At 36.9% G+C, this 13,415-nt stretch overlaps 1 protein-coding gene across 2 annotated transcripts in view; it reads right to left on the bottom strand.

The window, feature by feature from the left end:
• ntm (neurotrimin) overlaps positions 1-13,415 on the bottom strand; it is a 554,851-nt gene that overhangs the window by 24,320 nt on the left and 517,116 nt on the right. For both annotated transcript variants that reach the window (XM_042500021.1, XM_042500020.1), the window contains one exon: positions 7,437-7,562. In XM_042500021.1, the coding sequence (XP_042355955.1) occupies positions 7,437-7,562 (126 nt within the window). The remainder of the gene's footprint in view (positions 1-7,436; positions 7,563-13,415) is intronic.

Raw genomic sequence — 13,415 nt, 5'->3', positions numbered from 1 at the left:
CTTTGTCTCAAATGCCGGGAACCAAACATCTGGAATGCTCTTTACCAGTGCATGTCAAGTATAATATCAGATACACTATGACCAATGCATATAATGAGCTGTGAGCTGTGACTTTCAAGCAAACTGGCAGATATTGAAGTAATGCTATATCTCATGCCATTTGAGGATACAGATGTGCTGAAATCCTAGAAACATCCAGAAATCCTTAAAACATCCTGAAATCTGAGAACGTCCCAAAATCCTAGGAACATTCTTAAAAATGTTCTTAAATCCTAGAAATGTTCAAAAATCCATTAAGAGTCCTAAATTCCTAGAAACGTCTTAAAATCCTAGAAACATCTTCAAATTCTATAGTAGTTCTAAATGGTCCTAAAATCCTAGAGATGGCCTAAAAATATCCTAAAATTCAAGAATCATCCTAAATTCCCAGAGGTGTCCTAAAATCCTGAAAACTTCCTAAAATCTTAGAAACAAAGTCCTAAAAGCCTGAAACATCCTAAAATCTAGAAATCTCTTAAAATCTGGGAAACATCCTAAAATCCTAATCAACCAAATATCAACCAAACATCCTTAAATCCCTGCAACATCCTAGGGAGATCCTAAAGTCCAAGAAATGTTCTGAAATCCAAGAAACATGTAATGGGTTGCTGTGACTGGCCCCTGGTCTCCAATCATTGTGCAAAAATGTCTCTCAAGTATCCCTGTTCTATAGGTTAAAGCATAAGGTACAACGCTAATCACAATGGCTCCCGTGACAGACAATGGTTTTAATGGACAAATTAATTCTTATCCACATAAAGCAGCCAAATTCTCCAGAGATGCAAGCATCGCTGCCTTTCAATGAGTCGGTGGTCCTTACTCTGACTCACACGTGTCACACATTCAATGCCCTTTCACAGGAAGTGTGAGAACCTGAACTATGCTTTACCATCTACATGCTCACAGGCAGTGACAACAATAGAATAGAAGGTTCAGATGACATGACAACCACCAACAATAAGCAGCCATATTCCCAGTGTGAGTTGTGACTGTTGTTCTGCTGAAGGGCAGAAAATGCAGCACAGTTGAGCTGACCCTGATCCCTCCCCTTGACAAATACAAGTCAAAAGCACAATGCGCATGGGACAAGTATTACCAGGGGACCTCATGTAATTTAGAAATTACCTCCCCCCCTAGACAGATGGACAGACACACACACACACACACACACACACGCACACACACACACACATCTGTGTTTCGTCAGCCTCATTCGCACAGAATAAGGGAAGTCTGTATTTTCTGTCATCCCCTGATATGATGCAGACAGCCAACACAGAAACACCACACAGCACTACCTATCAGATGCCTTCACAAGTATTTCAACCTTTAAACTTTGCTTCCTTCTTCTTAAAAAAAAGGGGGGGGGGGGGGGGGGGGGGGGTGGGGGGGGGGGGGGGGGGGGGGGGGGGGGGGGGGGGGGGGGGGGGGGGGGGGGGGGGGGCAATGAGCTACTTGGCAAGAAACTTGTGAAACGTGCAAAAATTAGTAGATTTAGAAAATTATTTTTGAAAGAGTTGGGGGAAAAAAGTCCAAAAATTATATCTATTATTATCATAATTATATACTTTAAAAAATGTTATTCAGAATTACAATTATATTTAAGCACTTTTTCATTTTCATTTCCTTGGGGTTTTTTATGCTTTTGTTGTGTTTTTTTTTAAATTATTTTATTAATAAAAATTATTAATTATTTTGTCATTTCCTCGTACTTTTTACTCATTTTTTAGCTAATTTTGGGTAATTTCATCTTAAGTTGCTTACTGGGTTCTCCCCATGTTTTTGAAAGAAGTCAAGCCAATTTGCTCAGGTTTCAAAGGGTTAGACAAACAGAACCAATTCTGCAACACATTTCACATCATTCATCTTATCAACTTTTGAGATTTCACTCCCCCGTTGGAGTCAAGCCTGCTATTTCTGCAAAGTGGTCTTCATGCTGTGTAGCGAGATGAGCCTCCTGCACCCAAAAACGCTGTCCAAACTTTCATTTATAATTGCCAACGCAGTCTTCATAATTCTCAACTGGGAAAGAAGCAGAAAAAAGGGGTGTTCAACAAACTGAGTCTAACCCCGAACTCTGAGTTGATTTACCCCAAGATGGGAAACTCTGAGTATTTGGTTTCAGAACAGCTGACCTGAATTAGTTCAATTAGTTCTCTGAGTATGTTCACCATGAGTTCAGCATGTCCACAACCTCAATAAAAAGCCATCATGAATTGAGCCCTGATACCTCAATTCAGCATGGCAACTGCTGAAAAAAAAGAAACCAAGCTACTTTACCCCATTGGATTGGAAGTAATGACGGCTAATGCGGTGGCTGCAATAGAAATAAACCTGCTAATGTTTTGAACATCCATCAACATGCTTCTTGGAATGTTATCGCCAGAGGAGAAGTCACAGAACATCACTCAATGAAAACGCAGTCATCTCGCAATTGTGTTTTATTGACATTTTGAAAATGTTGATTACGTTTTGTGAATATCTGTAATGGAAACCTGCCTTATCATAAATTGTTGCCACTGAACCCTCAGGCTGTTGGAGGGGTCATATAGCGGAAGACACAAAGTTACTTTTTAGACTTTTCTTTTGAAGCTTGCCCTTCAAAACAGTGCACTCCTTTGGGTGTTAAAATCATCCAAATACTGCAGGAGAAAGTTAAATTAAACCCCTTCATCTACCCATGACATTTTTATAGATAACCAATGAAATATTGCAATGTTTTCATGAAGTGACAGAACAATGAGTGGCTGTCTTCAGCAGCTTTTCACACTGGAGGCCCAGGGAAGAGGATCCCACAGTGTGCTGGGACAGGCAGTGGTTAGATGTCTGTCCCTGGCTGAGATAACAAAGCACAGAAATGGCTGACTATGTGTGCAAGGAGTCTGTTTTTAGGCCAGCAAGATATACAATGCCACAAAAGCATACACGATAGAGGTAGCTATAAACAAAAACTTGAGCGACATTTTCAAAATGTCGATACAACACAATTTCAAGATGACTGCGTTTCCACTGAGTGATGCTATGCGACTTCTCCTCTTGAGATAACGTTCCAAGAAGCATGATGATGATGGAAATTCAAAACATTAACAGCTTTATTTCTATTGTAGCCACTGTGCTAACTGTGCATTATTTCCAATCGAAGGCAATGTAGGCGTGTTGTTATACGAGCCATAGTGGAAAGGTGAGCCCCTTGTTCGTGGGAGCGACCACATACGAGGGATTTCTGGGAGGTGATAGTCCACGATTTCACAGAGGAATTGTGGATTCAAAACTTCCAGATGATCCACTCAACATTTGAAGAGTTATGTGATGCAATAACACCTCTTGTAGCTCCTGCTGCATCATGAGGGAGCCAGTTCCTACTGACAAGCACTTAGCCATAGCTATTTATAGAGTACAGGGTAGTGACTGAGACATTAGCAAATCATTTTTCACAGGTGTGTGTATGGTGTATGCCAGGCTATATGCACCAAACTGATAAGGCAGTACATAGCTTTGCCCATGGCGTAAATCATGTGACCTGTAAAAGCAAAAGAGTGTTTCCATTGCTGTTTTGCAAAATATGGCTTTTTTGAATCACCTGAAATACCACCTCATGTGAATGTACTTTTCGAAAATGACGTGTTTCCTTTAGGTGTATTTTATATTTGCGCAGCATGAGAGTTAATGGAAACCCCGATTGTACAATGCCAGAAGACCTGAGTAATCACACATTAAGCAAACTGATGAAAAATCACATTAATATCCCCAATTATGATCAATTCAATTAACTTTCTGGATTTTGCTTTGGGGGAATGAGTGCATTTGTATTTTCTTCTACTGCTGTGTCTGGCCTAAACAAAGATCTATCATATTTGGAAACTTAAAAAAAAAAAAGGTGCCATGTTGCTTTCTGTTTCACTCTATTATACCCTATCATCCTTTCATTAATAAGAGAAAGTAAGAATAGAAAAAGATTAATCCGTTAAGCTCTTAAATTGGGTCCAGGATCAGCTGTGTTTAACTGCTGAACATTGAAACCAGGTAATGAAAGATGAGGAGAAGTGAAATGATGAAGTGAAAATAATGCCGGGGTTGCAATAAAATAATACTTGCAACCAAACTTGACTGATTTTAACACATGGTATAAAAAAAAAAAAACAAAAAAAAAAAAAAACAAAAAACCCTTAACAAAGTTAGTGTCTGGGCTGCTTTCAATCATTACAAAATTATGTTAACTTGTCTTCTCAAATTCAGGCAACTTAATATTCCAAGGCCACTCGGACACAAGCTTCTTAAGTTTCAAACAAATAGTTTCTTCTTATTGTCCATAACTGTGGGCCACAATTTCAAAAAAAGTGAACTTTTTTTCTTTTTTTCCCTTCATATTTAAATTATTGTGGTGTTAATATTGCCATACTTATAGTATAGTAGTAGTAGTATAGTAATTTCTTGTCATTCACACTGCTGTAGCAGTTACGACAAGTACTCTGCTGATATATGTTTGTATGCTGCAGGGAATCTGTCTGTTAGAGCTTCCGGTCGAGTGTCCAGCATGTTTTTATCCTGTCTCAGGAAATATATACCCGAAAAAGTGTTCTGAGCTCTCGCTTGACTGCTAGACAGCAGTGTAGAAGCCTGAGACAGAGCTGAACAGTGAGCTGCAATACTCACTCATTAAACATAAAGGTTTATTGGCTGCTAGAAACCGTACATCAGTCAAACCAGAGTGGGCAATGATATTAAATTATTGAGCACCGAGAATTTACAATGTGCGACAACACTGGTAGCATAAGCGCCAATGCTCATCTGGTGAAATGGCTCAGTGTTCTGTTGTTCTTACAGACGCTGTGAGGTTCTGTTACTGATTAATGCTGCACAGATGACAGAAGAGCTCATGGGCCCCAAATCACACGACGTCAACACGAGTTAACAAGAGAATATTCCAATCTTTAACATCTCACTTAACAGTGTCAAAGTTGTCGCAGATATCCCCAGACCTTTTAACATTTGACCCAGATGGTGACTGGCAGCAGGCAACTGCCTTCTGTACTTATTCATTTTTACTCAACATTTATCTAAGCAGAAAAATCTCGAGAAAAAAAAAAAAAAACAACTCTTTTTCAAGAGTGTCCTGGCCAAGACAGGTCACAACAAAAGTTAACATAAAACAGAAATACAAAATCAAAATATACACATCCAAAGCAACAATATAAAACACAAAATGAACACAAGTTACCATAAGGACGGATTAAAAGTATGTTAATATACACTATAAGCAAATCATAAAAACAAGACAAGTGGAAGACCAGATAAGATATTCCCTGACATTGGCATGTAGAAGATGACATAAAAAAACAGTGCTTTGAAGCAGCATAGAGAAACCAATGAGAGCAACTATAAATCTTTTTAAGGTTCCACATATGAAGCTGCATACATAAAGGCTCTTTTGCCAATCCTTGTATGTAGGCGGGGTATAGACAATAAGAACAGGTTCTGTGAATGGAGGACATAGACACATAAATATGCTGGAAGTAGGCCAAGGACAGCTATGGAAGAGTATGCCAATGAAAAAGTCCTTGCAGTTTTAAAGACAAATCCTTCCCAAGCGCACAGGAAATGGTGATGAGTAAGGGGCTTGCAGTTATTAATGAATCTCAATGCACCGTGATACACAGAGTCCAGATTTAAAACAAAAGAAGGAAAACAAAAGGAGTCTGTACATTTACATGCACAGTTAAGTGTAGCTACGGGCAGGTCATTTAATTGGACTTCTGTTCTTGTCCCAGTACACAAGCATCGGCGGAGAATTGGTTTATTGACGGAAGTATGACCCATTATGTCTGAAACCAAACAAGTTAGCAAAAAGCAAATGGGTTGCATGTCAAACTGTGAAAACAACTTTTTGGTGCTGTACATTTTGTCTGCACTCTACGCTTTACTTGGTACCTTTGTCTCCTTTTGTTTTCTTCACTTCTTCATCTTTTGTTTGTCCCAACTTTCTTCTATGAATTTATGCTGTTAAGGGTCTTCAGGGAAAAAGGCCAATGCAGGGATTATGGACCACGTGCACAACCCCAGCTAGTAATATTTGGTTCTAAAAATGTTCTGAGAATGGTACAATGCAATGTTTTAGCAACGTTTTTAGCGGGAAGTTTTCTTTTAGTTCCCAGAATATTCTTCTTGAAGTTAGTGTTAAAATTCTCTATAAACATAATCAAAATGTTAAAAATGTTCAATAATGTCAGGCCTCTGGAACATCCTTAAAACATTTTTTGAATGCTAATTTGAAAATGTTCTTCCTTTGTTCTCACCAAATATTGTGGAAGTGTTTTATAAGAGAACATTCTATGATCTCTCAGCATCACTGAAACATCATCAGGATGTTGCAATTAAAGCATTACATCTTAGTCAGCATTTAACCTTACAGAAACATTATTTGAAATGATAAACATCCTTGAAAGGTTCTTTGAACATTAGATTAAAATGTTGTCTTTCAAACATTATTACAGCTTGTAGGTAACATTAGCCAGTGTTGTGGTAATGTTCCCTGCTAGCTGGGACGCCTAGGCTAGTTCATATCTGGTTTAGGTGCGTACATGACAGAGTAAATTGACACCCAACCATATTATCTATGTGTGTTACTCCAGCTTTGCTTAATTTATTACCATTTCAGTCAGACTAACATGTTTACTACTAACATGTAGCATTCCACAAACAGGAGTCAATCAATGCCCCCTCTCCCCGCTCATCTCCTTACAGACAGGTCAGTCACTCTTGTGTCATATATTAACATTTCAATTCCCAGATCCCTGCTCAAATACAAAGGACAGCACAGATGAGAGCACAAAAGCTGGGGCTTTTAAATGTAACTCATTATGAATGCGAGCATCTTGCCTGATTAAGTGAGGCCTGGACACACTGGGATACCAAAAATAGCAGCCAACACTTCATTCTTTAGTAAGGAATAAAGGCTTAAATGCCATCGAGCATGCACAATGCAACTCTCCTGGTTTTGGACATGGTTGCCATGGCGTGCTTGTAGATGAATAATGCTCCACACTGTGTTAATGTTCTCTGCAATAAACTTGTCATTCAAACTGCCTCCAGAACATTTACATTCATCCTATATCCTAATTAATTAGTCCAATAACAACAGGGTCAGTTTACTTTCCTGCAAACAATTAGGTAGTAATGATGATCTGGAAACAGGTAATGATGGGTAATAAGTGAAGCGAGAAATCCGTCAGGGGTCAAACAAAGTCAAAGATGGGACGATAAACAGAGAGGGGTGAGGGGAAGAGACAGCTAGCGAGAAGGTCGGGGAGGGAAATTAAGGCACATGAATCCTGATAGAATGTGAATATAGCTATATATAGCTGCAGCTAATATGATTATTTACAAAACAAACAAGTTACCTGAGGAGGAGATGAGCTTCCAGCTGATGGACGGCTCTGGTTTACCACTGGCTTGACACATGAGGGTGACGTTGGAGCCTTCATTCACCATGATATCTCTTGAGAGGTTGATGATTTTTGGTGGTACTGTGAAAAGAAAGGAAAAATGTGTACATTTAATAAAGGATTTAGGAGGATAAAGGGGAACTTGACCAATTTACACATCAAGTTTGTGTTTTTTTTTTTTTTTTTGTAGTTGTTTTTATTTTATTTTATTTTTTTAACATCTCTCTCCTCCATGTCCCCCCTAACTACAACGTGTTAGACTCAGGAAATAGACCTACACATACAACTCTGAGGCAGTGAACAGCAGTTTGAAAAAAGGAATTAATTATTAGGAAATTAATCAGCACAAAATTTGTATAAATATATATATATATATATATATATATATATATAAAGAATGAATAAAAATGAATGACTTGACAGGTGCTGATATACAAACACATGACATATTTCCATGACTTGATTTTGAACTTGAACTTATGGCAAGTTGTTCATTGTCCTTTTCCCCAATTTATTTTTTAAAAGAAAACTGATGTCAGTCAATGATCCAAACAAATAAAAAAAATCACATATTTCACATATTTCACATGACATTCTTGTTAATTAGCTGACATTCTTATTTTAACCCAAACCACAATCTTTTTTTCCAAACCTACCAGGGTAGTTGTGTTGCCCAAACCTAAAGTAGTTTTGGTGACTTAACAAGAGTAAATTGGCATGTTCTCCCTGAGCATCCAAACTGATGCTGGGGGGGGGGGTTCCTCGAGCATCTTCATTTCTCCACACACAACATTTGCAATTTTGTGTTAATTCTTTTTCCAATACAAAACAAACATTAACAGTAGACATACCACACACACACACACACACACACACACACACACACACACACACACACACACACACACACACACACACACAAACACAAACAAACATGTTCAGTGTATATATTTTCTGACATTTTTCAAAGGTGAAATAACCAAATTTTACGATCATCTTCTATCTAGTGACCCCCAGTCTTACCATCACAAGGCCCTCCAGTGCCAGAAGCTGAACAAAAACAAGGGTCCCTCCTACAAGCTGATCCTGAAGCTCTGCCAAAACACACCGAAGCTTCAAGACAGAAACTAAAACAACCCGGCCCAACCAAAACATCTCAAAACAAAAAGAAAATTATATCAAATGTTGAACGAAATCACTACAGCACAAACTAAATAAGAATTTTATTTGACCCTAAACAAAGAAAACGTGCTGGCAGAATACCTGACCACCGTGACAGATATAAAACTTTGGCAATGTACATGTTCCAGGCCTCACGCCTTGTGCTGCCTGTAACAGGTGTTGTGTCCTGTTTTAAACAGGAAAAGAAGAGACAGGAGACCTTAGTTGTGTCTTAACATTTGGCTGTCTTCTGTCTTTATTCACAGCATTCATCTCTTTTTTTCTCTCTTCATAAAAAAAAAACTGATTAACAAAAATCTTTCAATTCACAATTATCCTCCATATTCACAGATCCATAAAATTAACCCTGGAATAACATAACTGCTGATGAATGTATTTATTCTGCTTTTACACAGGAATATCTCAGTTACCAAATATTGTTTTAGGTTATGAGACTATGTCTCACTTCAAAATATACCCAACCAGTGCCTTCAGTGTTGCAATTCAGCCCATGATACTGTTCACTGCTTTCACTGGATACATTATAAAACATAAATGACATATATTAACATTAACACATATTTGGCTACTCTAAATTACCCCTTATAATTACAACCCGTTTGCAGCTTTAATATTAACATTACATGACCTGAATGAACGACTGGAATCACTCAATTAGCTTTACAACAACTCACACATTTCACTCATTTAACTCTCTCTCATATTATCTAATTTACACAACTGCAAAAAAGGTGCATATGTCAGGGAGCTTTGGTGGAAAATAAAGACAAAAACGAAAATAAGGCCGCAATTTTTGTTACACTCTTTACACAGAAACTAGCAAAACCGCCATTACAACCGACAGGAAGAGTTTTAAGTTTTTCACTTGACCAAAACTACGATTCTATACATCAAACCTTATCAAAACAAAACATGGAAGGTGTTAGCAGTCCTTTTGTGTTTTTTGGTGATAAAATAACCCACATTTCTAACCTGTTTTATACAGGAAAAGATATAGACAGGACATGTTAGTTGTGTCTCAACAGCAGGCCGATTTCTGTCTGAGGAACGGAAGCCTCTCGGTCACCAAGGTGAATATGTCCTCTGGTGCCGTCATTAAGTAACTGCACCTTCAAAAGTATAAACATCATAAATACATAAAACGTGGCCATTTTTTCTTTTCAAATTAAACACACAAAACAATTTTACAATTGTGACCATACATTTTTGTAGGTGTCACATACAGACTGAGTGGACAAGGCCTGGCCATAGAAACAGACCGTCACAGGCAGAACAGACTCAGGGAGGCCAGGCTGTGTTCAGAGACTGAATCTCACTTCCTATTATACTGTGAAAAATACAACAATTTAAGAGAAAATTTCCTTGAAAAAAATGAATGCCATATATCCTGGGTTTATCCATTTTCCAAATCTTCATGAATTGCCTTATCTATGTGGGGGGAAAAGTCGGTGTGCAGTTTTAGCTACAAAATATGTGGAATATTGTATATATTATGTGTCAAAAATAAATTTCTGTAATGTTTTTATTAATTTAATAATATGTTATTTTGCTCTGGCAACAATGTGACAAACATTCATGCCAATAAAGCTGATTTGAATTATAATTTGAGAGAGATTCGATTCCATTAGTTGAAGCTGCTCTGTCAGTACATCAGCTGCCTTTTGGGAACTTTTCAGGTGTAAACACTGATGACACCTCACGTGTGCAACTCGCGGGTAGAAAAGGAAGTGAGGGAGGACTAGCGCAAGAGTTTCATGAGTTAGTTTCTCTGACAAAACATTTTTAGCTCAAGCTAAATGTTGACACTTAGTTGCATGTATTAATAGCTTAATATATGTGATGTGCAGAGGTGGAGGGATTCACACTTTCTGTCGAGCAGTTCAAATTTGGTACAACTAGAAAAAAAGTGTCAGACACGTTTAATATATGAGACAATCCCCCATTCCTTTTCCCACTGACAAATGCAAAACAGTTTCTTATGAATAATGCAAGCCCTCCACCAGGGGAGTTGTTTTTGAACATAAAGATATGAATTATACCCTTCAACAAAACAGCGCAAAGTCAATATCTTCTGTGTGGCACATAAATCAATAGAAGGAAATTATGTTTATATGAAAATGGAATCATCATTGAATCATGTTTAATTCCCTTTGCTTTGTCACACAGTTTTAATTCCCTGTGGATAAGGACAGCTTTTTGCCACTGAGCTTGGAATCCAGCGAGTGCAGGGAGTGTGTTGCTCCCTGTCTTACCTCCACTGTGAGTCCATGAAACTGGTTTGCCAGTAGAACTCGTCACTCATGACTGCACACTGAGGAGCTCCAGAGCTCACACAGACTGTCTGAGAGCGAGGGGTAAAGAAAAAAAGGGGCACCTTTACCACATGAACACTCAGAGCACTCTCCCTCTCCATTGTCTATATTACACACTTTATACATATGGTATTTTGTTTATTATTTTTAAATTATAAACTTAAAACTTAATACTGTACATAACTATTATGTGATACTTTAAATAGTATGACCATTTTTCATTATCATTCTGGATTTTATTAATAATAGCAATAGTGCTTTTTTAAGTTTTTATTATACTATACTATATCATACTATACTATGCTATATTACGCTATACGATGCTATGCTATTACTATACTATATTTTTAGTACTATACTAAACTATACTATAATATCATATACTAGCAACACTATACTACACTTTTCTGTACTAAACTAAACAGTACAATAAATTACTACACTATATTTTTCACTTTATTTTTCCAGTACTATACTAAGCTATACTATGCTAAACTTTGAAGTACTAAACTATATTGTACTGTACTGTACTGTACTGTACTGTACTGTACCGTACTATACTATACTATACTATACTATACTATACTATACTATACTATATTGTATTGTATTGTATTGTACTGTACTTTACTGTACTGGACTATATTATAATGTACTATATTTTCTGTCCTGTGCTAAATATTGCTGTATTGCTGTACATTATGCCACACTGTATCAATACATTTTCATTCATATTATATATGAGTGTACTATTGTACAGTTCGACACTTTATTAAACTTGTGACTGCTCTCTTGCTGGGTTTTTAATTGTGCTGTTTCTGTACTTTTACTTTCCAGAGCTGCAGACATTGAGTAAGTGTAATTAGCAGCATGGGACACATAAGCCAGAGCAGCAGTTAAGAAGTATTTCGCCAATATAAAGAGGGTCCTCCCATAAAAGTAGGTCATCTATGCGCCATAAAGATGCAAATACTTTTGAAATTGGTACTACACAACCACAGAAAACAGAGAAAAAGGATGCTTTTGCTCAAGAGATAGAAACTTTCAACTACCAGAATGCATTGTGCCATACAAGAAAACAAATAAAATAATGTGCTGCTGGTGGTGACGTGATGTGTATTACAGTTAAACAGTAAGCTAAAACATGTATTTGAAAAATATGTAATGTAAGGAATATGCAACTCAGTAACACAATCTTGGTTTGTAGTTGAGCATAAATTAGCTCTTAGTGTGCAGGCAGATCTTTGCATTTTGGCTTTTGGTTTCTTTTCTCTCGTTTTTACTATAAAAATGAGAAAAGAACCATAAAAATTTTACAGCACAACACCCTTGCAGCACACTCTCACTCATCAACTCCCTACATTACTGACTGTACATATTCCTCCCACACATTTGTTGTTGTTTTTGATGACTTTTATTTTAGTCAATAAATCAATGTATACTCACGTGTTACCCTTTTTTTCCATTTAAAGAGCCGGGTTGTGACATGCTATTTTATATGTGCACTGCTATAATTGTTGGAATCATATTACTTTACTTATACAATGCCTTGCTGCTCATTTTCACACCACTATGTCACTTTGCTTCAGATGGAATTACACTGATTTTGATTCCATTCTATTCTATTCTATTCTATTTCATTCCATATACTTCTATTTATTTATTTATTAATTTTTTTTTTTTTTGGTAACTTTCTCAATGTAGCTGGACTATTTCTGTCCTTGTGCAACACCTGAACTTCTCCTCTGAGGATCAATAGACACTTATCTTATCTTTTGTGGGGTAATGTAAGTTAGGGTTTATTGTACCTTGACGCCCCAATGAATTATGTGCTAATCTTATTGGGGAAAAAAAATTGTGAGATGAGAAAATTATTTTAAATGTAAAAAAAGTAAACAAAAAGAGTTTTGGGAACTCAGTCTTCAGTATATAATCTACTTGATCTAATTTATAAAAATATTTCAAATGCAGGTGCTGCATAGATAGCCCACCGGGTTAAATTGATTGTGAGAGCTAAATCAAAAGTCTAGCATGATATATATATATATATATATATGTATATATATATATATATATATAGCCCTTCTAATTTATATTCAGATGTTTCTGATATAAAATGACAAATATATATATTTGTCATTTTATATCAGAAACATCTGAATATAAATTAGAAGGGCTCAGCCATGAAGAAGATTTATAAAATAATTTACGAAAAAAATGGAAGTTTGGTAGCTTCTAAACATGTATCTGATGCAGAGTGTCTCCAGATAACAGAAAAACATCTTTAACAAAATCTTATCTGAAAACCTCTGTGACACAGTGATGCTGATATCTGTAAACAGACTTCCTGTCAGGGTAGTGGTTCAGTGGTGCTGCTATGTCACAAAAAAAAGTCCCAAGAGTCTTTGTGACAAGGACGAAACTTTACAACATCTGCTGC

Source organism: Plectropomus leopardus, chromosome 13, assembly GCF_008729295.1.
Source record: "Plectropomus leopardus isolate mb chromosome 13, YSFRI_Pleo_2.0, whole genome shotgun sequence".
Taxonomy (NCBI): domain Eukaryota; kingdom Metazoa; phylum Chordata; class Actinopteri; order Perciformes; family Serranidae; genus Plectropomus; species Plectropomus leopardus.
This window is presented reverse-complemented; position numbering and strand designations above follow the sequence as displayed.